Source organism: Ochotona curzoniae, unplaced genomic scaffold (assembly GCF_017591425.1).
Source record: "Ochotona curzoniae isolate NIBS_2020 unplaced genomic scaffold, NIBS_Ocur_1.0 scaffold_3835, whole genome shotgun sequence".
Classification (NCBI taxonomy): Eukaryota; Metazoa; Chordata; class Mammalia; order Lagomorpha; family Ochotonidae; genus Ochotona; species Ochotona curzoniae.
In genome coordinates, this window is record NW_024467114.1 from 27,543,146 (window position 1) to 27,570,339 (window position 27,194).

Sequence of the window (27,194 nt, forward strand, 5' to 3'; positions counted from 1 at the left end):
AGGGTGGGCAGCGTGAGGATACCCCTGGCCCCTCCAAATCTTGTCCCGTCCTTTTCCAGATTGCGCCTTTTTAGCCACAAAGCATGGAGGTGGCTCACAGCAGGCCCTGCTGCTGCAGGGAGCTCGAGGGAGCAGACCTACTGTCAGACACCTTTTATTCAAACCAAGTGCACACGCCGCTTCGAAGGCTTACCCGCGCCACAGCCTCTGATGACAGGTAAGGAGATTTCCACACAGGAGTGTGTTTTTATTGTTCTGGGGCTGTTCTGCTGATCCCAGCATTGGGCCCCTAAGGTGTTGGCAACTTGAGAATTCGGGTCCTGGGTACCTGAAAGGGCACTGTCAGATTTGCTGCATTCTGGAAATTACTGTTTTAATTGAATATGGTTTGTTTTAGACTTTGTATCATCCTCTAATACTCTCAGGTCAAAAGGCCTCCCACTCCGGCTCATAACTGCTGAGTTGACTGATGCACGAACACTGGTTACACATCAGGATCGCAACTGCCTCCTGCGTCCAGAGTAACTGGAGCCATCTGCAATGCTCCAGGTGTTTTTGGGGTAGTAACTGCTTTAATCCTCATGCACACACTGTTATCCCATTCGTTTGTAAATATGAAGGCATGGACACATTCAGGAACTTGCCAAGATCTTGGGTGCAGCTTTTTTTCTGTACTGTATCTATTTGAATCACTTTCAGGGACTTGAGTGGCTCAGCAGAAGGGGACGGGGAGAGTCTCAAGCCATCTGGACAGTGGGAAAATTACCTGTAATTTTTAATTTCACTTGTTCAACTCTCTTTTCAAGAGTTCTTTAGGAAACCGAGCAGACTAGGCAGGCATGTAGCACCAGTTTAAACATTGAAAATGGTACATCACCACCACATGGACCTGCTACTCCCTTTTTTTAAATATACCTGATTGCTAGACAGTTTATCGGAACTTTTTTCCCCTCCGAGTAATGTCTTCCTGTTAACTCTGTTTCTTCCCTCACACACCAGACAAAATAATAACTAACCACCCCCCTGCTAGCAGCGCTTCAAACACTGGGAGATTCTTTTGGCCCACGAGTTCTCTTAGCCAAACCAACTGCTGGTTCTCCCAGACGTTGCTCTTCTTTCTTCTTACACATAGGTATGTGTTATCTTTGTAGATGTCTGTGATTCTATTCCAGCTTATAAACATCCTCTTTATATTGAAAAAGAAAGAAAGAGGAGTGGCCATTTGGTGCAGCAGTTAAGATGTTGCTTGGGACCTTGTATCCGAGTACAATCTGTACTCAAACTTCCTTTTTTTTTTTTTTTTTTTTTTGCTTATGCACATCCTGGGAGTCATGGGTTAAGGTTCAAGGTTCCTTGGGTCCCTTCCACTCATATGGGAAACCTGGATTGAGTTCTCAGCTCCTGGTTTTGACAAAGCTCAGCCTTAACTGTCGCAAGGTATTTGGGGAGTGAACCAGCAGATGGAAGATGTCTCTCTCTCTTTCTGCTTTTCAAATTAAATAAAGCAAATTTTACACATTTTCTCCCTAATTGTGGAACATACATCCTTTACACAGAACTCAGAAATCCATAAAGACAAACTCCATTTTTCCAACAGAAAAACAAATGTGAAATTAAAGAATAAAGTAGAAAAGTTCTGTACTTCATTTATATAACAGCTGTAACCATGACATTAACATCTCAGTGCATACCCTGTTTATTTTTATTTGAAAGGTACAGAAAGTTCCCATCTGCTGGTTCCTTCCTTAGATGCCTACAGTAAGCAGACCTGGACCCAGCCACACCAGGAACTTAAGCCAGGTCTCTCGTGTAGTTGGGAGGCACCCAGCCACTTGAGCCATCACCTGTTGCTTGCTAAGATGTGCATGAGCAGGAAGCCGGGGTTGGGAACAGAACCAGAACTCGAACCCATGTACTTCCACATGGGACACAGGGATCCGAACTGACACCTCAACTACTTGCCAAATACCTGTCCTTCATAAAAAAGGCATATTGGAGGAAAGTGACTCAAAATTTTTTAAGACATCTGAGTCAGTCTTCACTGCTGCTACTCCAGATTCAAAGAGACCTGAGTAAGGGTTTAAGACTGCCATATCTAACTGAAGAAAACACTTGTCATAGGCTGAAAAGCAGGCCCCTATGAAGTAGTAAACAGCTCTTATGTCCTTTTACTGGCATAACATTGAAGACAAACACCTTTAATAACTGCTTTGCATTAACTGACTGTAATATTAAATTCAACAGTTGGTCCTTTACAAGAAGGTATTGTCTAGACCAGTATCTGGGCACACCCATTTTCCTGGTTCCTATGAACTGAACTGCTTCCATTTCATAGTCTGCAGACTGAGAAGGCCAGAACCCTTCCTCCTAGAGGCCTTCTCTGAAAGGATCCTGGCAGCTTCCAGAAAGCTTTCTTCTGAGCTGCTGGGGAAAGTAGCCTCAGGACCACGCAGGTGCTTCCGCCCTGTTGTGGCTGAGGCTAACTTCTTCCAATCACATTCAGGGTCCTGGCTCCCAACTTGAACCACAAGACGTCTCAGAAACAAACAAAATGAAAAGCCCCTGAATTTTAGGGATTACCCTTGGTAATGGTAAGGATGGACATAAATCCTAGCATGCATTAACTGTCAGCAGTAAACACAGACACCCTTATGTTGCTGTCTTGCAGTGACACACTTGGTGCATGGAGCCTATAACAACATACGTGGACTCTGCTCTAATAATCGAAAGCTGGAGTTTATTAGTGGCATCAGACTTTATACAACCCGAGGGTCATATGGGATAAGGGAGGAAGTACTGAGCTTATCAACAAAACCTATCAACTGTTTCTATACTTTTGTTTGGAACTTCCTTTTGTTTTGTATATCCCACCAAGTGTTCTCCTTCACATGCTGTCCACTCAAGTGTTCTCATACAAATGTTGTCCAATCAGTTATACAAAAGATACCCATTCAGTTGTTCTCATACAAAGGATATCCAATCAGTTACACAAAGGGCATCCATCCAGTTGTTATCATATAAATATTATCCAATCAATTATAATCCTGTGCTTGCTGACCTTCTAGGGTCCCTTACAGGGACACCCCTTCTAAAGGTGATGATGGATCTTTAACTGAGTCATTTTTTCCAAAAGATTTATTTACTTATTTGAAAGGCAGAGTCACACAGAGGGAAAGATTTGAGAGCAAGAGCTCTTCCATCCACTGGTTCATTTCCCACATGACCACAATAATCCCAGGGCTTCTTCCAGGTTTCCCATGTGGGTAGCAAGGGTCTAAGTACTGGGGCCATCTTCCACTTCTTTTCCCAGGACATTAGCAGGGAGCTGCCCTGGAAATCAGCACCCAAATGGGATGCCCGCATTGCAGGCAGCTGTTTTTATCCGCTAGGACATGTTGCCAGTCCCAACTTAGTGATTTTTAACTAATGCAAAATTATTTCCTCACATCAGCCTACTTTTTTCTCGGGGGGAGGAGTGAGAAATTCGCAACAGGCAATATGGTCTAGCTCCATGTTGACCCAGGATCTGCCTGGAGACAGGACACATCAAAATCACTGTGACGCTCTTTAGAGCCGATTTCAAGACTGCCTCTACAGATGTTCTAGCCCTCTGTGTCTGAGGTGGAGTAAAAGGAAGAGTATTGTTTGAGAAGTTTTTATCTTCTTTTGAGAACTCATGGGCCAGTGGAAATCACTGAAAACAGTAAGAAAGCCAGGATTACAGTTCTAGTTTACCTACTAAGAAGGAGCTAATCTTTATATTTTAATTATTTTATTTCCCTATATTCTGGAGCAAATATAATGACCACTATTTCAAAGATGCCTACTTGATCGCCTTTGAAAATATTAAGAAGGCAAACAGGCAATGCGACTTTATATTTTCTTTCACTGAAAATGTAACAGAAGCCAGGACCACTGTGCAAAGCCCCCCAACTCCTAACCCCTTTCTGCACTGGTGGACTTCTTACCTCTGGCCATCTGCAGCCCATCAGGCAGCCACACACATCAAGGAAGGAAGCAGCCACAGAACTGTGTGAGATTCCACAGAGGTTCCCATTTAGTTTCTGCAATCACTTTACTGCCCTCTTGTTCTTGAACATTTTTCTTTCAATATTAGTTCTCTGCACAGTAGGAAATGAGGGTTATGTTTGTTTTGAACTTTCTTTAATCATAGCTTCCAGTAATTACTGGCCAGATTTAGCCCCCACATTAGGGGTTGAATGCTCAAAATTCTGTGTAATGACTACAAAATGAAGCATTGGTACATCCAAAGGGCACGTATCTCTCAAAAACAAGCAAACTCTTAACTGTCTAAGGCCACAAACTGTAGCACTTAGATTTCATTGTTAACCACCTTGCTATGGAGGTATGCTTTTTTAAGCTTTAAAAATGTTGTATCCTAGAACTTCCATTTTGATTTTAACGGTTCCTCTACCATGCCAGGAGTATTGAAGCAGAGGGACGGGGTGAGGAGACATGAGATCCTAAAATCAAAGAGAAGCAAGATCTATTGATGCACTGCCTTTTATTTTAAATGGTTTCTCATGACTTCTCAGCCTTAGGTGGGTGCCAGCCCAAATGATTGATGAGCGTTTTCTACTGGCTCATCTTCTGGGACAATGTAATATGTGGGGTCAGATGTAGAGAAATTGACTCATTTATGATTTAAATGTAACTTTTACAGATTTAAATATTAAAGCTTAGGTCATCATTAATCAAATGCATTTAAATATTTTTAATTTGTCATGTCCCTCAAACTATGTCTGTTGATCATAATCATGGAGCTGTTGGTGACCTAGAGGCCTGAGGGCTGGGGCCAGCCCCCCTGATCTAGCACCCCTCAATCATTAGTGCAGATGCCAGCAGAATAAGACAGCGGAGGCTACCTGGTCTCTGCCACCCTATCCAGATTCACTGTTACACACGGGGGAAACAACCACAGACTAGAGATGGCTACTGTGTTGATATCCAGGGCTGCATTTCAATAGAATTTGATATACAAAAACAGGTGGTAGGCTGGATCCAGTCCATGGACCGCAGTTTGCCTACCCTCAGTCTAGTGACCTCATGAGATCATCCATTATATTTCTAAGATAGTCCCAAGTATTACTTCCCCTTTCCTTCCATTCAGCAGTCATTGCAGGGGGCTTACGTTAAGCCAAGCTTGGTACAAAGAAAACAGTGCTTCTACAATTCCTGCCTCCTCTTTCTCCATGTTCCTGGCTAGCTCCCCCTTGGCACCATGGGGCCCCAAGGCTGACAAGGTCCCTGCTTGCCTCATGCTTCACATCCTACCAGAGTTCTTGTCCACTGTGCCCTCAAGTCCCAGCCTCCATGCAAACTCTGCTGCTACAGGCCTGCATTCAGCTCTGCCTTACAGCGCTGAAGATCTAAGTTCCACTCCAACCTTTGCTCCAGGCTTTATGTAAACTCCCCAGTTTCATCTACTTTCTCAGTTTGAGGACAGATTTGGCACTTTAAAATGTCAACATGTCCTCTCCTGTCCCCACAGTGTGCCTTCTTACACGTGAATGAATGCCTACTCATCTTTTAGAACTCATGTTGTGGTTCCCTCAAAAATTCTTTCTCCCAAAGCAATTCCTGTTTCTTATACAAAGTGCTTCTTTGGCATACTGCCAATCCAGACTCCTTAAATCCAAGGTCAGGTTTTGAGTGGACTCAAATGTGAAAGGAGGACCTCAGAGAGCTGGATTACTTCTGATTCACCTGTGATAGGATAGGGTCAGCTTTTGAGGGTCCCTAATATTCTCCTGAATTCTTACCTGGCTAGTTTCTGTATCCCTCACCCTTGAAGCAAAAATATAAATTTGCCAGAACTGGTACCACCCTAAGGGCAAAATCTGTGCTTGTTTCTCTCACTGGCTTATCAACAACTTCTTTTTTCTTCCAGCCGTTGAAAACTTGATCCAAACAACTGGACAATGGAAGTCATAAAATCCTGCCTATTGAGGAGGCTGTTCTTTTTGCCAAATATCTTCTTAAGTGTGTGCAAGTGTGTGTGTGTGTGTGTGTGTGTGTGTGTGTGTGTGTGTGTGTGTATGCAGCCTTACAGATTCCATTCCTGTATCCTGGAAGCAGATCCATTTCTTTGGCCTTGTTCATTCATTCAGCGGACACTCATGGAGCAATTTCTGGCAGGGCAGTATGGTCCAACAGTGAACAAGACAGAGCTCCAGGCCTAGCTTGGGAAGAAGCAGAGATCGTCATCTCTGCACTCAGTTTCCCACACGAAGCCTGCTCTGAACACTCTGGCACTGTTGCCGGGGATAGGTAACTGTTAAATAGGACATTCTTAAACCTTAGCATGCGTGAGTCACACGCAGTCACCTTGTGGAACAGGTGACAGGGCTCCAGCCCCCAGTGCTGTTGTGCAGTAGGTTCTGGGGTGGAGTCTGAGAATGTGAATTTCCCAGGAGCACTCTGGAGATGCTAATTCTCCTAAGATGGAGACCACATTTAAGAATCAATCTTGTAAGAGTTCTGGATAGACCTTAGGAATAAGAGTCCCATTACAATATTAGTTCTGCTGCTTTACCATACTCTCCAATTTTGAAAATCAAAAGACAGTCTGTATCCATTTAACTTAAAGTGTGAAGCTCAGTGGCCTAAGCCTGGCGGTAAGGGATGATGGTACCAGAGTATATGGTTTCTTTTTGAGATGATAAAAATGGTCTCCAGTTGACCAGAGTGATGGCTGCACAAAACATAAAAGCCACCGAATTGCACACTTTAAATGGATGAATTAAGTAATAAGTGGCGTATATCTCAATAAAACTGTTTTTGTAAATACAACTATTAAAAAAAGAAGAAAGAAGGTGCATTGGTCCTAGACCTTAGCCTCATTCCTTCAGCAGGCCCATGGAGCCTAAATAATCAGTACATAGCACAGTCTACCCAACACAGAGAACTCGACATCCTTAACATGTGACCCACAGGTACTCGGGAAACCACCCGCGTTATTAGTTGTTGCTGAGGCTGTTTCACGGTCTCTCTTCTTTCCCAGGTATCAGGAATTGAGGGAGTCACTGCCTCAATGCCGGCTGCCATGGGGTGCAGAGAGGGAGTATGGCGGCATAATGCCCGTCTCACTCCCCGAGGAGCACAGGCCAAAATGTGAACCTCCCCGTTTCATGGGCAAAGGACATCAGCACTACGGGTTTGGTGGAGGAACCTGGTCACGGTAACTAAGACGTCTTTATTACTTTATTTCTCCTGTCAATCTTTTATTCCTTTAAATCTGCCTCCAGACTTAATCAGTGCATAATTTATAAGAAACAGAAAAACTCCAGTTATGTAATGTTTAATTATGAAATCAGTAAAAAAAAAAAAAATGAAGCTTTTATCACAAATTTTGATTGATTCCTACTAAATGGAAATATTCTTTAGGGTATGCTCGGGGGCTGGGTGAGGTGAGAGAGCTGGTAGGATGTTTCTGTCCCAAGGAAAGGGTTGGGCTAATTGGGACCAGCATCGTGTCACAACAAAATATCTAAGACAAGCTCCTTATGAAGCAGAAGCATTTATTTTAGCCCAATTTGTGGAGGGTTGGAGTCCATGACTGGGCAGGCCTCACTGGTCCAAGAACAGCAATCAATGGTAGAGCATGGGCAGAGGAGGCGAGGAGGATGACCAGCCCCAGCTTTGCTCCTACAGCCCAGGCCTTCCAGGGACGTGCCTCCAGTGACTGCAGGGCCTCTTGCCAGGCCCCTCTCATAAACACCATCTTTGGTGTAAGCCTGTCACCCTCTTTAAGCCCTCACTGTGACCCTAAGGATTAAACGCTTGTGTATGTTGGGTAGCCACATCCTACTGGGATGTTCTTGGTTTGTGCCCTGTGGATTTGCAATGTATTCATCAGTTTTGACTGAAGTCATGCCAGTCTGTTGAGCATTGTTTTTACCTCCTAAGGTGTTTCTATCCATTGGGATTTGTGCAACTTAAAGTCACTCTTAATAAGTCTATTTGAAGTACATGTTAAAACTGAAAATGGGGGTTGGGGAATCTAAGCAGTAAGTTAATCATACTAACAGTAACAAGTTCACTCAGCAGAGTCCACCAAACCTTGGCCTGCTGCCTGCATCCTGCCATTTACTACTCTAACAAATTAATATTACATTGCATTAAGTTTAGTTTCCAGATTCCTCCATACATTGCTAACTGTAATCTAACTTGATGTGTTCCGCTACAAGTAGCGGAGGCTCGGCCAGTCACAAGCAGCCAGCTGTTCAAGTCCTGTTCTAAGACAGATGCGAGCTCTATCCTCATTGGTGGCTCTCTGTCCTGCTTCTGTCATTGGCAGTGACTTTTCACTGGCTGTGAGTAAACTGCCCAAGAGGTTGGCTGGAGCACCCAGAGCCCTTTGTGGTGCACAGAGGAAGAATCACACAGTCAAGAACTGGGCCTGGCGGCATGGCCTAGCAGCTCAAGTCCTCACCTAAAACACACCGGGATCCCATATGGGCGCCAGTTCTAATCCCAGCAGCTCTGCTTCCTTTCCAGCTCCCTGACTGTGGCCTGGGAAAGCAGTCGAGGATGGCCCAAGCCTTTGGGACCCTGCACCCATGTGGGACACCCGGAAGAAGTTCCTGGATTCTGGCTTTGAATGCATAGCACTGGCCGTTGCGGTCACTTGGGGAGTGAATCGGACGGAAGATCTTCCTCTCTGTCTCTCCTGCTTTCTGTATATCTGACTTTCCAATAGATAAATAAACCTTTAAAAAAAAAAAAAACTGAACAGCACTTCCTTCTCTGCTTCCTCCACCCTTCCCTTCCTTCCTTCCTTCTCACACACTGAAACTCAGTAGATGAGCAGTTGTGTCCATATATTGTCTCTTACTATCTTCCCCCACCACTTTAATTTAAACAATGTTCAAATTAATGTTTTTTTATTTTTCTTTTTTCAGGAAGCTTCCTATGGAACACGTCTGTCACTTGAGACGGCACAAGAGAGGCGACTTCTCTGCAAATGACTCACTGCAAGTCTGCATTATGTTTTCTCCTTATGTGAGATTAAGTAACATCTTTATGTGGAAAAGAGTATGTGAGGAATCCACAATATAAAGAAGCAGATTTTTTTTTTCTCCTAGAAAGAATAGTAATCATGAATTCTGGAAACTGAGTCAAAAATAAGATAAAAGCAAGTAAACCTAAAAAAAACCAACAAAATAAAATGGTTGGTAGGATTTAGAAAAGTCCAGAAAAACAGGGGAGGAGATGAAGTGCAGTGTTGAGAGGTCTCCTACAGGCCCTCTTGGTCTACCACCACCCTCTCTCAGACCTACTTAATCCAAAAAAAGAGCATGTCCCATTTCTCAAGGCATCCTCACACGAAACACCACAGTGGCATTTCCTACCAGAATTTGGTATTTTTGTGGTCATCTAGAACTCTCTCCCTTTATCTCTTTTGCGGGGAGGGTAGTAAAGAATAATTGTTAATTTACCCTTTGCTGAAAGGTATTCTTTTCCAAGATATTAAATTGTTTTATTCACTGAAATAATTTATCATGTGTAATACAAATGCATACTTTTCTACAGATAAAAATCAAATATAACAATAAAAATATCCCTTCTTTTAGTAGGAATTGTTTCAGGTAAGGCATTAATATAAGGCTCAGCCACCAGAGGGAGCCAAAAAGACAAAATCTGTGGCTGGCTGGACTTCATTCCTTTGGGATTAATGAAGCTTGCAAAATATTTACAGAGACAATAAAATCAATGGGCTGGTTTGGCTCCAGGATGTGTTAAATACAATTTTTGTCCTGACTTGATGTATTATAGACAGTCACCAATCTAGTGATTCTGGGTCCCTTGGATCCACATATTCATCACCCTCCATCTCCCCAGTTCCACAGTCAGCAGGAAGGTGGGGCAAACTCTCTCTCAGGGCCAAGCCCACAAATGTAGAATACAGATAAAGACATTTGTAACCCTTGATAGTTCCTATGAATTGTTTGCTGGTGATATACTGTGCAGTAATAAAGTTAGCAGTCTCACAGACCTCTCTAGTACATATGCTCTAACATGGAAAAACACCGGAAAATATCGAGCAGTATACTTAATTCCATTGATTGATACTATCAAGTTGAGTGTTTTACATTTCTTAAGTCTCTGTGTGTTACTTGTGCAGGCTCAAAGGACTGAAATCAGGTGTGTGTGGATGTCTCTCCCTCAAAGTTCCCACGGACTGTGCCCCAGGACTGCAGTGTTGCTCCTTGGCATTCAGGGTTCAGAAGAGACGGGAAAACACATGACTCTGGAGACTGGTTCAGAAAGCTCACTGCCTCCAGGGACTTGATGGGGTTTATTCTGCCCACTCTGTTGACCTGGGAACATGTGCGAGAGCAGCCGTCCTGAGCAGGAAGATGGAGCACATCTGGTCCTTCTCAGTTAGGTCACACTGAGGTCATTTTAGGTCACTGAACTGAAGCACGTGTGTGATCAGGCTCCTTCAGGGCACTGTGGCTACTGCCTGATTGTGAGTGAAGGTCAAAACCAGAGACCTCTTACCATCAGAAATAGTCCCCATCCCAGTACCTTCACTGCAGTTGAGAGGTGTAAGATGGTAGGAAGCAGGACTGCAGTTAGAATAAGCAGACTGGAAAAAAATCACAGACAGTGTGAACAAGCCAGATCTCTCTCTGTCTTGTCAATAGTCAGGGTTCCAGAAAGTTTAACAACAACATTATCTGTCATTTTTATTTATTGGAAAGAAAAGGAAAAAGTACTCTCATCTGTTGGTTCACTCCCTAAATGTCTACAATGGCCAGGGCTGGGTGGGAGTGAAAGCCGAGAGCTGAAAACTCAACCCAGGTCTCCCAAAAGGATGGCCAAGAACTCAATTGCTTGAATTATCACCAGTGCCTCCCAGAGTGTACATCAGCAGGAGACATCTAAGGTATCAAGTTCAGGGACTCCGTTGTAGGATTCAAGTATCTTAGCCACTGGGTTCAACACCTGACTCAACAGTATAACCTTAATGATAATCTTAATGACATGGTGACTTGAAATAGACTACATCTTTATAAAATATGTTTCCAATAGGATTACAAACTTTAAAACCCTTAATGTGAATTGGGATTTCATTTCTGTTTTTATTTTAGGATTCCCAAACCACCTAGTTCAGCAGTAAGGTATGTATACAATGTGTATTTTACTTTCCTGTTAGCAATCAATACATTGGCATTCCACATGTGTGGAATGATGTATGAGGATGAGTGGGACTTCACGGAATCCATGAACAGTTAGGGGGAAAGGTTAGTGCCAGTTTTGATTTTTATTTCTCCCCAGTCATATCTTCTGCTAATCTTTTAAAAATAAACAAACTTTTGTGATATAATATAAATTTACTAAGACAGAGTTTGCACATAACCAGGCTCCCTTGTTATCAGCATCTTACGTGTAGTTGGCACATTTCATTTGTTACAATTAACAAACTGATATGGATGCACGGCCACTAACTAAAGTCCATCTGCTATTCAGATGTCTTCGGTTCTTCCCTGGCATCCTCTCTCTGTTCCAGGAGCCCACAGGACTCCTGGTCATCAGTTGTTATTGTCTGCTGAAGTTCCTCTCAGCTGCAGCCATTTCTTGATCTTTCCTTGCCATGGCAACCTGGAGTGTTTTTGAAGATTATGAGTTGACTGGGTTTTGCCTGATGTTTTTCTTAGAACTGCACTGGGGCATCAGGCTTCTAGCGCTCTGCCCCCCTTTCCTGGGAACAGCACCTCCACGAACTGTCTGCCGCTCTTCTGTGTGGCACTCTATTCTAGGCAGACCGCTCACTGAGTCCGTCACTGATTTCCTTCACGGACAGGTGTTGTGTGCCGCGGTGCTCTGCTGATACTCCAGACCCACTTTCTAGGAGTTCTCCTTGACTTCTCCTTGACTTTTCCCCACGGGGGGGGGAAGGAGTTTAGTGGAGTTTCCTTTCCACCATTTCCTTGCTGTCGGCCTCATATTGTATATCTCCCACCCCACCTCCAGAATTGCATAAGTCCATCTGTGTCTCCCACCTGAGTGGCAAGAACCCAGGCACCTGTTCCCTTCCAGGGTGCACATGATCAAGGCAGTTGGAATCTGAAGTATACAGCCAGGATGTGAATGAACTCAGGCACTCCAGAATGGGATGTGTGTGCCCCAAGCGTTTACCTGCCGTGCCCTGCATCTACCCTCTAAATTTCCATTTTTCATGAAGATACCAGCTATATTGAATCAGGGTCTACTCCAGTATGACCCAATAGTAAAAATTACATCTACAATGGCTGTATATCCACATAAAGTCACAATATGAAGTTAGAGCTTTAATATATGTGTTTGGGAGGGAAACAGAATTCAGCCCATAATATTTTTCTTGATTTTTTTTCTACTTAACTTCCTAATTATAAATGACATTTCTGTATTGCATGGACTTGCTGATCTTGATTTTTCTCTAGTTGAGATGGCTCCCTGTGGCTTTGTTTTTTTTAACTTCTTCTAATTCTCCAAATGATAACAGAATTTCATCCCCCTGGTCTTTCCAACTAGTTTATTGTTTTTCCTTCCTTCAGCTTATTGCTTATTTCTGGTTTTTTGATTTTGAAACAGGACATTGTACATAAACAAGTGGTATATTTCTGTTGATTGGCTGCTTACAGAGACGTGGCCTGGGTGGAAAGTTCAACCTGAGATGGCTAGGGATCAGCTTGCAATACTATTTTTTCTGTCATCCCACAACAGTTCCACTGACTGTACTCCTGGCATCCAGAAGCAAGAATTTAAAGCAATTGGTAATACTTCCTGTGGCATTATAAAAACACAAAACTCATATTTTTATAAGTGTTATGAGTTACTGACAATTCATTTTTAAACTCAAGTTTAGACTTTATGTGTCTAGCAAAACTACCGCGTCCTGTGTTTTATGGGATATTCTGCACCAGAATGGAAACTCCATGAGCACAGGAGGCCCTGTTCATCATCAGAAACCCAAGGATTAGAAACAGCCTTTGCTGCCAGGAAGGGTTTTGATAAATGTTGCATGATTAATTTTTAAAACCACATTTCTTTCTCTGCTGTTGTGCTTATCTTGTTTTCCACATTAAATCTCAGAGAAATCTGCTCACCATATCCAATTGAGCACCCCTACCATACACACATCTCTCGCGGGGCCATGTTCCCCACCTTCACATCACCCAAGGACCTCTACACTGGCATTAGAGCCCGCAGCCAACGGCCATTTCCGCCCACCGTGCCAACCAAGACCTATGAAACAACCCCTGTTTTGAAGACAAGAGGTAAGATGTGCTTTGAAATCGGAGCTGTATTACTTCTTAGTGACAGAGCTTACTCAGTAAAATAAAAGAGTGAGGAATGCAATGAACCTGTGTGACACATCAGCAGCTTACAGTAGTTCTCCACAGTGGCCACACTGGACAGTCAGCTGCAGCCCCCACTGGGTTAAAGCAGACCCAGTCGCTCCTGTCCCATCCACTCCAACATGCAGCTTACCATGTTGGAATCCGAAACCAAAGCCTTGCAGAATCGTCATTCTATCTGTATATATATTTTTTCTTTCCTGCATTTGTCTTAGGGTTTAGCTTTTTAAAATCCTACCTGGATTCGGGTAGTGAGCACAGAGACCATGTCTGGCTCAGCCCATAGGATCTGGATATGAGAGAACAAGTGCAGCAGTGGTTGCTAACACTGGAATACCCTATTGGAATAAACTCAGGAAGTAATGGAGCAGCATGTTCAGAGGTCTTACCACCCAGAGCATCCTCTCCCAGTCATAACTCCACCATTCTGATGGGTGGCTGTGGTTGGGAGAACAGTAGTTCCCTCCCTCTGGGCATTCAGTCTACCCACTGGACACTTGGACACTGGAGACCATATGCAAGTGTGAGAACAAAAGAGATCTCTGGGCAAAAACTGAAGACACTTTGAGGGAGGAGGTAGAAGTCTGGAGAGACAACTAAAGGAGACAGATAAGGCAGGTTCGTAGGCTGAGGAGGTAGGTAAGACTTGAGAATTATACTAAAATTAACTCTGTACATGACTATTTAGACCAAAATCCAAAGATGGGATACTAGCATCATCAGTATTGACACTACCTTACGAGCAGATGATAACATTTTGGGGAAGCTGGAGTTGGATGGTTAAGGGCTTGGACTCTGCAGCAGACTGCATGTGTAGAATTCTGACTGTGCCAACTTCTCTGCCCCTGGTTCTCCATCTGTAAAAAAGAGTATTCGCACCAAGTTCATAGATAACAGAGATACATGTTAGCAGTTATTGTTTTGCTTATTCCACTATCATATAATGCTTTTCCATGACCTCTCAGACAGGTCAGCATGGATAAAGCTAGTGAACACTGGATCAGGCTGACTCTTTAGGGTTGGGTGCCATGCTTGGTTATATGTGGGGAGTTGCAGGAGGAGGGTACTGTGTGTAAGGATTACATGACAGGACACCTACACAGTGGAATGATCTTGTCAGGCAAGTTATAAAAGTAACTTAAATCCCGAATTAAATAATTTCTGAAATTATTTTAAGTACACACAGCCAAAGAAAATCTCAGAACAGAGTGTTGGATTCATAGGAGCACTTATGTTTTTCAGTACAGTCATAGATAAGGGACTAAAGAAACAAGTGTCCTCATTCACAAAAGTGGGAATAAGACCCATTCTGACAGGCAGGCTACAAAATGCATAGCTCACTCAGTACAACGACTGGCAGGAAGACATGCCAGTAAATGCTGCCTTTGACCTCACAACACATGAGCATCCCTCAGCTTGAAATGTGGGACTGGAGGAAGCCAGGGGAGCTATGGTAAATCTAACCAAACTGCAAACCCAAATCATTCTTTTTTTAGTACGTTTTTGGTGAGTGCTGACTTCATTTTGGAAAACTCTTGATGTTCGACAGAAAAAAACAGGGCATAAAGAAATCAATCCTCAAGCCTCTAAGAGAGCAGAGACAGAACCCCATTAGGGTTATTAATTATTCAGGAGTTTTCCTAAGCAAGAAGGAAAAAGGACTGAAGCCCCTTATTCCTGGGAGCACTGGAGCTGGGGGCTCCTCCTCACGCTGCACACAGCTTCAAGGGCTCAGGACACAGGTGGGCTGCAGGTCAGATATAATCAAAGCAGGGATTGACGCCAACCTTCACCTCCACCTTGAATGCACGTATTTCTAAAGACTACTTATTGACCATAAACTGCACTAATGGACTGTCCTTACATAGTCAGGATAACAGTGCTTTCCCTGAAATTTCCAGGTAACCCCTACAGATATGAGCTGCTTGACTATCCCATGGATTCAAAAAAGGCAGCACTGACTTGGCCAGGTCAGGCTGTCTATTATGACGTGAGTACCTTTGTAAATGTGCATTTAGAAGACAGTCTGGAAAATATTTTTGTCCAGTAAGTTTATAAAAAGTCCAGATATATTGCTTTTGTTTTCTATCTTGATGAAAAATTTGAGATATTGACCATGGTACACATTTTTCAATACCCTAACCTGATTTCATGAAATTTTGGCACTTATGGAACATTTTTAGTTATTTCTAAATAAAACAGGGGCCACCACTGTGGCACAGCAAACTAAGCTGTCTCCAATCCACGCTGAGATGCTATTAGAGTCCCCGTGGCTACTCCACTTCCGACTAAGCTCCCTGCAGGTGCACCTGGGAAAACAGCATAACATGGCCCACGTGCCTGGGCCTTTGCCATCCGTATGGGAGACCCAGATGGGCTTCCAGTCCCCTGGCTTAGACCTGGCACAGTCCAGGCTGTTGTGGCAACTTGAGAGGTGAACTAACAGATGGACGGTATCTCCCCTAACCCGTCCAATTAACTTAAAAAGAAAAAAAAAAAGGCAATAACAATAAGAGAACAGATTCCCACCCCCAGAAAGATGGAAGGAAGAACTGTTTCATGCACTCTGTGTTTCCCCTGGTCTTACCATTAGGGTTCAAAATGCATCAAATAAAACCAAAAACACATAGACTATGGGAGATTTTCAGAAAGATTTACAATTTGTTACAGTTCCAGTATGCATTTGTGTCAACTCTAAAATACAGCAGCCACCACACTAACCACTTTACATATTCCATATCACTCTACTGTTAAAATAATCTCAGGGTTATGATCACCCTTTCCATCTTATAGCTAAGGAAACAGAAGGTGGGAAGAGTTTTGTGATGTCATGACCACAGTACTCAGGTCTTAGAGATTGATCTCTACTCTGTACCATTAAGGAAACATGAAAAAAAGGAGATTTTTAACATGGAGGAAACTATCCAGACATTTTAACATAACCACAGTTAACACTTACGGTGAGAGGCAATGCCAAGTGTTTCCTATATATCACTTCTTTACATCCAGTAATCTTGTAAGACAGGCCAGTAATAATTGTGGAAGGCTGTAAACATTTAAGTTTTATGTGGAAAACTATTGCAACAGTGTGGTCACTGCACAGTCCAACAACCACGTATACGGTGCACAATTTCCTGTTAGTGTTATAAAGCTGTACATCACGGGGAATCCTGAAAAAGGCAGCTGCTTCACCGGATCTGTCACTGTTCTCAGTGAAACCTGAGGGGTTATTCTGGAGCTCCTTGCACTGTGACACTTCCAGCTCCGAGTGTCCTCCTGCCACTTTCCCTGTGTCACAGTCCCCACGCAGCCACCCAAAAGAGCTCCCCTTCTCCTGGTGTGAATCCTGCCGCCTTTGCTGAGTTCTACAGACCCTTCAGCATCAGGCTCTGCTCCCTCCCCGCCCCCCTGAGGCTCACAGGAGAAATCTGGAAAAAAGGAAAGGCCATCATTTAGACCGCAAGATTGCTGCGGTAGAAATGGCTTCTCCCTTTTCTAACCTCTACCACATTTACTGTAATGAGGAACATTTTATGTATATTTTCCATCTCATCAACTCAACCATAAGTTGGATTTTTAAAAATGTAAAATTTGTTTATTTGCTTAAAAGGCTGAGTAAATGAGAATGGGGAAAGAGACAGACAAGGAAGGAGGAAAGAAGGGAGAGAGGGAGAGAGGAGACAAAATCCTCCATTCACTGGTCCACTCTCTAAATAGCTGCAAAGGTCAGGGCTGGTCCAGGCCAGAGCCAGGAACCTGTAACTGCATCCTCATCTCCCACAGGGATGGCAGAGGTCCAAGGACTTGGGCCTTCTGCTGCTGCTTTCCAAGACACACTGGCAGGGAGCTGGATCAGAAGAGTAGCAGCTGGGACTCAGCACTCCAATATGGAGAGAGAGTAATTCAAGCGGTGGATAAAGGTGCTGAGTCACAATCCCAGCTGCACAAGCTCTTGGAGAACAGAGTATTTTCTGTGTTTTCTGTGTTTTGCACATACATGCTTTCTGACCCGTTTATTTAATCATTCTTCTCCAAGTGATTAATCCCACTTTGTTAACCTGTTTGAATTGATCTTAGCTTTCACTGAGTCATTCTGGCTCTTCCCTAATCCTAAGGAAATTTTGCATTTTCTTGGACAAAGAAATAAAAATGACATGGATAGTGAACTTGACAGGAAACCTCATTTGTTATTTTTAAATCTTTAGGATAAGATCATATCTTGTCCCCCCATTTTTCTGACTGATCATTCTCACCACTAAATGAAGCAATGATCGAACTGATCTGTACTGCTCCATTTTGTTAAGGAGTTTTTTTTCCCTTTAACATAGTGTTTGCTTTACCTACTGCTAGAGCAGTGGTCCTCAACTTCAGCTGCACATAGCATAGGCTAGGGTACTTTTAGAAACCCCAGTCCTCAGGCGGCATCCCACTTCTATAAAATCAGTTCCTGAGGGCAGGACCCACAAATGACTTTTTATTCTAGGCCAAGGTCTTCTCTTGTTCCTCCTCCTCACCCCAGGAGTGTGGAACAGCTGGCCTACAGGCCATTTAAGGCCTATAAAATCATTTAGTCTGACCCTGCCAAGGCAACCACAGGGAGGACTTGAAATTCATTCAGTCTACGGTGAGCTAATTTTTAAGTTGATAATTTTATGTGGCTTGTGAACAGTGGTATAAAGATCCAAATGGCCTTTGGCAAAGAAAGAAAGACTCTCCAGCCCTGTTAGCGCTAGGAAAAGAGAAAGAACAGCAACAACCTGGCAAGTAGTTCCAAAAACATGTCTCCTCACAAAGAAACAGAAACTCTGGGAACCCTATTTAAACACTTGTCACCCAAGCCAATAAGGAGGGGGGAATATATATATATATATGTTAAATATTATATATATAATGTACTTGTGTATGTGTATAAATGGGTGGGCACTGTGCTGCACTGGATTAAGCCACTGCCTGGGGCACCAAATACCCATATTGGAGTATCTGGAGTCGAGTGCCAGCTCCTCCACTTCTGATCCAGCTCCCTGCTAATACACTAGGGAGGCAGAAAATGATGACCCAGAGACTTGGATTCCTGCTACCTACATGAGATAGAGAGAGGTCCTAGCTATGGCTTTGGACTGGCTCAGTCTTAACTGATATGGGCATGTGGAGAGTAAATCTGCAGATGGAAAAATCTTTCTCCCTGTCCCCTCCTCTCTCCGTCACTCTACCATTCAGTAAACATTAAAAACTGAGCCAAGATGTGGCTGAATTTTACCAGAGTAAGCCCCCTTTGGCCTTCATCCTTTCCCGCAACATGTGTCGGAAGTGCCTTCAGGACTTAGTATGTCTTTACACCTCTTCCCATGAGACTCAATGCTGCCCTGCCTTTGTCTCTTAGGCCAGGCCCTGGTTCCCCTCCAGTCATCACATATTGTCACTCCAGTCCGGATCTCACCTGCTGCCACCCTCTCCCTTAGGGAAGTCTTATCTCTGACCATTTCCAGCCATGACTGTGCCAATTCAGTCATTCTTTTTCCTTTTTCAGTTGGCAAAGATTCCTAGGTATTAATATTTGATTCCTGTGGGCTGTTTATGCCATCATTTGCTCAAGATGCTCAAGAATTCTGTCCTTGCAACAGCAAGGTTCCTCAAGAATCGTGGGGTCAGGCCTTCGCTTTTACATTCATCTTCTACACCAGACTCAAACTCTAGCTGTCAAGGGTGTCTAAGAGTAAATGACAGCCAGCACTCCTCCCGCACTGTCCTCTCAGACTGACCCTTCCTTCTCACATTGAACCTGATGTGCTCAACACTCACAAATGATTCCTGGCTCCTTAACCCCTTGCGAGACACCAGAAACTACAGTAAAATCTCACTCTCTTCTCTTCCTCATGCCTCTGACTACACCTCTGCAGACCACTGCTATTAGTTTGTCAGTATAATTGGAAAGATTAATCCAACCCCTTAGAGCAATGTAGAAAAAAAAAAAAAAAGCCTTATTTCCAAGTCAGCAAATGAAATAGATAAGAGAACAAATAGGGCTTTCTTTACCCTGAATAAGTAAGTCATAGATTTAGAATTTTTTGTTTTTTTGTTAAGGGATTTCTTTGAAAGGCTGAGGGTCAGAGAGGAAGGAACACAGAACAGTAGTTTTCATCCTCTGGTTTACTCCCCAAATGCATGCAACAGCCAGCACTGGACCAGGACACGGCAGGAGCCAGAAAATCCTGGAACTCCAACATGGTTGTCAGGAACACCAGTGTTTGAGCCAGTGTATATCCTCAGTGTGTTCCCAGCTTCCTGGGGTTGTTACAAGCAGGAGTATCCTTGGGGCCAGGGACTTGAGAAGACCCAACCTCACCTTCCTCTGGCTGCAGTCCTCACAGCATGGCCAGGAATTATCGAGGCAAAAGGAAACATACATCTATAAAGCTCATGCTTCCCCATCTCGCACTCTGGACAAGTGTACTCTGGATTTTGGGCCTCAGAATTCCCTGACCAGATGACCTTGACTCCAGTCCCAGAGCCTCCCTGCATTCTTCCCCTCAAGTCCATCTTCCCATGGCCAATACTGGCAACCACGTTACATCTCTAGGCCAAAGGGAGTAAACTCTTGGGTGGCAGTGAGGAGGAAGGGTGGAGGCAGCAAGAAGGTGGGAAGGGGTGCTGAGGCAGGCACCAGCGGCTGCCTCTTCCCGAGCCACATGTCCCAGTGCAGAAAGTAGTCCGAAAAGTCTCTATTTGAACCTGGTCTACCAGGTTGCTAGGGAGATACTTTGTTAGAGTAGGAGAAAACAACATAGTAACAGTTGCTGTTGCTATGTAACAACTTTGCTTGGCTTATAAATGGAACATGAACTTCCATTTGTACAGTAACCCTGTACTCTATAAATGTTAAGTATGGGCCTATGAGAGCAACAGGGGGCAATAATGTTCCAGAAATTCTAGTTCCATATTTCCCACCATCCTCGTACCTCCACTCCTACTGGTTTTTTGTTCTCTATATCTCTGCATATCATGTAAGATCCAGCACTTGAGGTCTGACCTAACAACAAGGGCTCTGTCTTCTTCCTCCCTCTCTACACCCAGACCTGCTTCCCCACTGAGCCAGATCAATCTCTGTTTCTCCTCCACTTCCAACTGTGTTAAGCCTCTTTAAAATAAATAAATAAATGAATTTTATACACAGAGAGAGAAAGAGATTTACAGAGAGGAAGATACAGAAAGAAAAGATCTTCCATCTTCTGCTTCACTGCTCAAGTGGCCACAATGGCCAGAGCTGAACTGATCTGAAACCAGAAGCCAGGAGCTTCTTTTAGGTCTCCCACGTGGATACAGTATCCCATGGCTCTGGGCCAACCTCTACTGCTTTTCCAGACCACAGGCAGGGAGCCTGATTGGGAAGTGAAGCAGCCAGGACACAAGCCAGTGCCCAGATGGGATCCCAGCAGTTACAAAGGGAGGGTTTAGCCACTAGATCACCATGCCAGGCCCATTCAGCCTCTTATAACAGAGTTTAATTCCATTCACTTCTGTTCATGTCTTCCCTCCCCTGTTTGCCAATATATTTGTGGATGGCAGTACTGGTTTCTTTCTTTTCTTTTCTTTTCTTTTTTTTTTTTTAAGATTTATTTATTTATTTATTGGAAAGTCAGATATACAGAGAGGAGGAGAGACAGAGAGGAAGATCTTCCGTCCTATGATTCACCCCCCAAGTGATCACAACAGCCGGTGCTATGCTGATCCGAAGCCAGGATCCAGGGACTTCTTCCGGGTATCCCACATGGGTGCAGGGTCCCAAAGGCTTGGGCCATCCTCGACTGCTTTCTCAGGCCACAAGCAGGGAGCTGGATGGGAAGTGGAGTTGCCGGGATTAGAACCGGCGCCCATATGTGATCCTGGTGAGTTCAAGGCAAGGACTTTGGCCACTAGGCCACGCCGCCAGGCCCAGTACTGGTTTCTTGATCCTTCTTTCCCACCAGCACTGTGCACAGATGGGTGCTTGGCAAAGAGTTGTTGAATGCCATCAGTCTGAGAAAAGGTACATTTTTTTAAAGACATATTTATTTTTATTGCAAATCAGATTTACAGAGGAGGAGAGACAGAGAGGAAGATCTTCCGTCCAATGATTCACTCCCCAAGTGACCACAATGGCCAGTGCTGCGCCGATCCGAAGCCAAGAGCCAGGAACTTCCTCCAGGTCTCCCTTGCTGGTGCAGGGTCCAAAGCTTTGGGCCATCCTTGACTGCTTTCCCAGGCCACAAGCAGGGAATTGGATGGAAAGTGGGACTGCCAGGATTAGAGCCAGCACCCATATGGGATCCTGGTGTGTGCAAGGCGAGGACTTTAGCAGCTAGACCACGCTGCCGGGCCCAAGGCACATTTTTCTAAGGAACTAGAAAGATTGTAATGAAATTAATTGATGTTCACCTGCACACTTCTTTTGAAAATGCAAGACTAAATAGTTATGTCTCAAGAATGGAAATCTTGAGTGACTTCACCTTCATCAGACATTCATAAAAGCCATAAAGTGGTTGCATGTTAGGCAAGGAAGGAAGAGTAGGGGGAGTCGTACAATTTTGGCTAAACTGAGCCCAGGGAGCGCATGTGGACTTGTGTGAAGGTAGAGGATTAAGAGGCATTTCTGGCAATATGTTATCAGAGTTCCTGCTGAGGAGGAGATGCTGAAGACATCAGCATTCCTTTGATAGGATGTGTTTAAGCCTGTGTACCCAACATCCAGAATGTTAGTAAGCAGTGAAGGGGGCAGCAGAAGAAAGATGGTGTCTGACTTGTGCCTGGAACTTCCTGTTTGCCCTTTTCTGTTGCGGTAGTGAGTCATCTGTTGATACTTCTAGGTGGCATTAACAACCACTGTCTTCCTGTTCATATCTTAGCTTCCTAAATGTGTTGAGAAAACCAAGCCAGTATTCTACCCGAAACCTCCTAAGACCCTCGCTCCTAACACAACTTTGAGTTCCTGGGACCCAATCTATCCCACCAAAGAAGCCAACATACAAAGAAACCTTGAAAGGAACCACTGGCTCACTTCGTACACTCACGACTTCACAGGTACAAAGTCACAAAACTGCAGGTAGAAACTATCACAAAATCGAGATCTTTGGCAAATGCTTCCCTCTTAGAGTTGTCTGTGTCTCTCAACCCAAGTACTAACAGTAGCAAAGGTGGGTGGTCAGTTCAATGGGCAGGTGGGAGACACATTTAGTTTTCATTTAATTGGCTTTAATGATATGTGTCTTAGAAAGGTAGTGGGTAAGTTTTCTTATAAAAGATAATTCAAGTCCCATTTTTTTTTCCGTGTACTCTGACAAAATAACAAGACAATGTTTCCATTAAGGTCTGGGGCCCATGGACCCCCTTGAACTGGATGATTACCATGAGAAGGAGGTAGCAGAGTTAACTGGGCAGACAGGATTTGACCCAGAGCCTGTAAGTAGTTATAGTCACCTCACGGTTCTTTAGGGGTTGGGCTCCTGCATCTTTTACCTGCTTTTTATTTGTGTCATGAATATTGGTGGATCATGCTAAATTAGCTGGCAAAGGGAAACCTTAATTCATATTTAAAGCTGGGTCTACACTGATCTGAATTGATCCAACTACCCTTATCCACTAACTGGGGAAAAAAAATCAAGGTTTCTTTCCCTCTTCATCAAACTATGTTTTAATATACATTTTCTACTCTGCTACCTATAGCTGTTTTCTACTATGCAACCTGTGCAGTTGCTAAAATGACTTAGAAAAATGTTGATTTATGGAGTAGAACGTAGCTGCTTACTGAAGGAGGTTGTTGGTGAGTTCTGCAGCCCTTCCCCTCTCTGCCCAACTTGGTCGTGACTGCTGCTTTTGAAGCAGAGGCTTGCTCAGAGCAGTCTCACGACAGCCACTGAGAGGTGGCTGAGTTTGCAGTCCAAGCCGGCAAACTCTTCACAGAAAGCAACAGAGACTTCTCAACTGGTTATGTGAAAAAGATGGCCTGTGAGAACTCATCACAAGGCCTTCAATGACAGAAAGTGTCATCTCGCAACGTAGTTACGCAAATGAGAGTTCATATATAACATATATATAGAAAGAGAGCTCAGCAATGCTCCACATCCCCACATACAGCAGCCCCATTAAAGCCCCAGACAGCTCAGCCCCTCAGCAAGCAGCTTATCAGAAATAAACGGTTACACCAAGGATGCTCGCCAAGTAAGTTACCCCCAAAATGATTGTGCAAGTAAATAACTACTTAAATATCTATTAATAACAAGATAAAATGTACTGAAAATCGTTTAGAGGAGGTTTCAGTGAATCTTGCTTATGACAAATAAATGACAGACTCTTGGGATAGCACTTTAATGCGAATAAATATATGTATCAAGTATTTTGTAATAAACTAAGAAAAAGGTACTAAAAACTATTTGCTCAAAGGAATAGTTCTGAATTTAAGATAAGCCCTATTCACCCTATTTTTTTAATTGAATGGCAGATTAAACATGTAAAGGGCTGAGAACTTTTCTTCATAATATTTACTCAAGCATGATTAACTTACAGGAGATTTTTAACAGCTCAGTAGAGAAATTCTTCAAACTTGACCAGATTACTTTCCAAAAGATGCTCTTAAATCCAATTTTAAGTCCAAGCTACAGTTATTTTACCACCAGTCTCATTCCTATCATTCTGTCAATTCCATCATCACCATAAATACATTCTTCTAGCTTATCATAAAAATTTTCAGCTGAAATAATTTTACAGTTAACAGCCAAATATCTAGACTCTACCATTGACATTTTACTGTACTGGTTTTAACACATAACCTGTCCATCTTCTCAAGCCACCTAACTATTCATCAATAACATACTGCAATATTTTTATGTACTCCAAACTGTGGAGTTTACCTCCAACCACTAAACATACATATCATTACCCAGAATTCAGCATTTGCTTACAAGTTTTTTCCTTTTAAAATGAAATAGCCCTTCAGTAAAATTGCACAGATCTTAAGCATGCATTCCCTGAGTTTGACAAATGCAAATATCCATGTATCCTTAAAACCTTATCATTCCAGGAAGTTCCTTCATACTCCTTCCCAGTCACCCCTTTCTTTTTTCTCCTCTCACCTGATATACTATCTATTAATAACACTTTGGGTTTTTTAAATTTATTTATTTTTTATTAGAAATTCAGACAAAGAAAAATAGAGAGGTCTTTCATCCACTGGTCACTTCTCAAACAGCTGCAATGGCCAGAGCTGAGCCGATCTGAAGCCAGCAGCCAGGAGTTTCTTCCAGGTTTCCCATGTGGATGCAGCATTCCAAGGCTTTGGACCATCCTCCATTGCTTTCCCAGGCCATAAAGAGGGAGCCAGACAGGAAGTGGAGCAGCCAGAACACAAACTGGCATCCATACAGGATGCCAGTGCTAGTGGCGTGAGGAATAGCCAACTGAGCCACCACATAGGCCCCTATTAATAATACTTCAAATACACAACTTCTGCAGTTGTCAGACATGATTGAATTCATAACATTTAAGACACATCTCAGAGAGAAGCTCACAGACACATCAGAAAGCAGCCTAAGTGCTGACACCACAAATCAATTAAAAGACTCACTGCAGACCTTCCTTCCTCGTCACAATCTGGGAAAGTCAACGATGGGAATTTCATCCTCTGCAAAGGATCCCCATTCATTCAGAACCCTTGCCTTGGCCTCACACAAAGGCTTCATGCCTGCTCATGCCGTCTGTGGGTGATGGGCAGTTTTGTTGTGATCCTTGTGTATCTTGGAAAGCTAGAAAGTGCAGTGTTCCTACATAGATGTTTCTCTTCAAATGAAAAACATATTATTTCCATATTATGTGTAACTCATAAAGGAGAAAAAAACATTTATTTAGATCCAGATTTCAATGCTTCAAATAGTTACCAAAGAACATTGCAAGGTGCACACAACATCCATCTAATGGTAGTTCAAACAGTGAAAAATGGATAGAATGACTTTTGACCTGCCATTGTACAGTATCTTTATAATGCCAAATTTATTCATTGATTTTCTTCTTGTTATTCAACCACTATAGCAAGAAAAATCCCATCCTGCCTTAAAACCTGCCAGGCCTTTGGAAGGACGAATTGCCAGGCTGCTTCAAAAACGACGACTTCTGGAGCCTGCTGTGCAGCAAACACCAACTTCCTGTCCAGACTGCACCCCTACGGTTCTGTGTACTTTTCACACCTTTGTCCCTAGTACTGCGGAAGTGATGGCACTTCGTGATAATTCACTGGCTGGGGTGAGCCACAGAAACCAGGATACCGAAGAGAAGATTAAGGAAGAACAAAGCTTGCTGTCTACCTATGCGCTGCCTTCTTACTACCCCACAAAAGATCTGACAGCTGCTTATGACATAAAACCATATCCAAAAATCACAGATACTAAAAAGACAGAGGACTTGTACCGGAGACAGCTATCTTTAAAACCCCAAGCCGTGCCTTACTATAAACCTAACAATTACATTGACTACGAAGACATAAAACCAACCTTCTATGACAAGTACTCTATGTGCCTAAACCCTTACGGCTTGAGGAACCCTAGTATTCTGCAGAAGCTTCCACCTATGGAGGACGTTTCTTTAGAGCGTATTTTAAGGAAGCCAGAGGAACAGTCGTGCTTGAACCTGGAGAGCGGTGAAGGAACAAAGCCTATTCTGGGTTGGATTCCCAGAGCGGGAGTAGCCAAACCACAGAGCAGTCTGCTGGAGCTGCAGAATTCTTTCTCAAGAACTCGTGCTCAAAAGCGGTTCCTTAAGTCGATTCTGCAAGACCACAAAGACCTCAGGGACAAAGAACAGTCGGGGAAGAGACATCAATTTTACGGTTATAATTCCCATTATTTCTATAATTGAGATATTTGTTTTTCTCTTCAAAACCCAGCTTCTTACAAGAAAAAAAAACACACACAATTTCCTATGTGTTTCTGAGTTCTGTTTGCCAAATTAAGCAAATGCCTTTGTTAATTAGGATTATGATTCAGGAATTTATGTTAGGATCTAATCAGAAGAATACAGAAAACACAATGTTCTGATTTCTTGAAAAGTTAACAATTTGGCAACGAAATATTAGAGCCAGAAAAATAGTCTTTCATCTCATCTTCAAATTGGACTCCAAGGAAATTTCTCCAAAATCATGATAAGCAATATGTACAACAAAGTTTACATCATCCATTGTTTTACAAAAAATGAAAACGTGAAAAGAATTAAAAGTTCAGTAAATGACACATGACTATTCAAACTATGGTACCTTAATAAAATATGTAAATACTGTCCCTTTTGTGACTATTTTCGCAAAGTAGTATTAAGTAGAAAATACAAAACTGAAATATGCAGTTAACTGAGAGATGGACAACTCTGTGAACTATTACTTTTTAAGATTTAATTCTTGTTTTTATTGCAAAAGCAGATTTACAGAGAGAAGGAGAGACAACAGATCTTCCAGCCAAATGCCCACAGCTGAGCCAATCCAAAGCCAGGAGCCTCTTCCAGGTCTCCCACCAAGGGTACAGGGGTGCAACGTTTTAGACCAGCCTCCACTGCTTTCCCAGGCCACAAACAGGGAGTTAGATGGGAAGAGGAGTAGCCAGGACACAAAATGGCTACCATATGGGATGTCGGGGCTGCCAGGCAGAAGATTAGCCAGTTGAGCTATTATGCCAGCCTCCAACTCTGTAACCTTAATAAACAGAGACCCTGTTCCTCTCTGGGCTAGGAAACCTTTGTTCTGCCAAGGGCCATTACAGTATTTGTAATCTCACTTTCAGGCCATACAAAATTATGTTTAAAACTTAACTAGCTATA

The 27,194-nt window shown here is 43.2% G+C and overlaps 1 protein-coding gene across 1 annotated transcript; it reads left to right on the forward strand.

Moving 5' to 3' along the window:
* Positions 1-83: 83 nt before the first annotated feature.
* CUNH7orf31 (chromosome unknown C7orf31 homolog) lies at positions 84-26,656 on the forward strand. The gene is made up of 9 exons (XM_040964731.1): positions 84-217; positions 7,025-7,201; positions 8,925-8,996; positions 11,121-11,150; positions 13,105-13,289; positions 15,272-15,360; positions 22,250-22,424; positions 22,711-22,802; positions 25,425-26,656. Exons 1-9 carry the CDS (start codon positions 84-86, stop codon positions 26,244-26,246), a joined length of 1,776 nt encoding a protein of 591 aa, XP_040820665.1. The 3' UTR covers positions 26,247-26,656.
* Positions 26,657-27,194: the final 538 nt, after the last annotated feature.

Bases quoted from the DNA above. Each gene is read 5' to 3' on its own strand.
- CUNH7orf31 (XM_040964731.1), top strand. From the start codon at position 84: ATGGAGGTGGCTCACAGCAGGCCCTGCTGCTGCAGGGAGCTCGAGGGA. The intron at 218-7,024 runs GTAAGGAGATTT...CTTCTTTCCCAG, and splicing joins GCCACAGCCTCTGATGACAG to GTATCAGGAATTGAGGGAGT. The intron at 7,202-8,924 runs GTAACTAAGACG...TTCTTTTTTCAG, and splicing joins GGTGGAGGAACCTGGTCACG to GAAGCTTCCTATGGAACACG.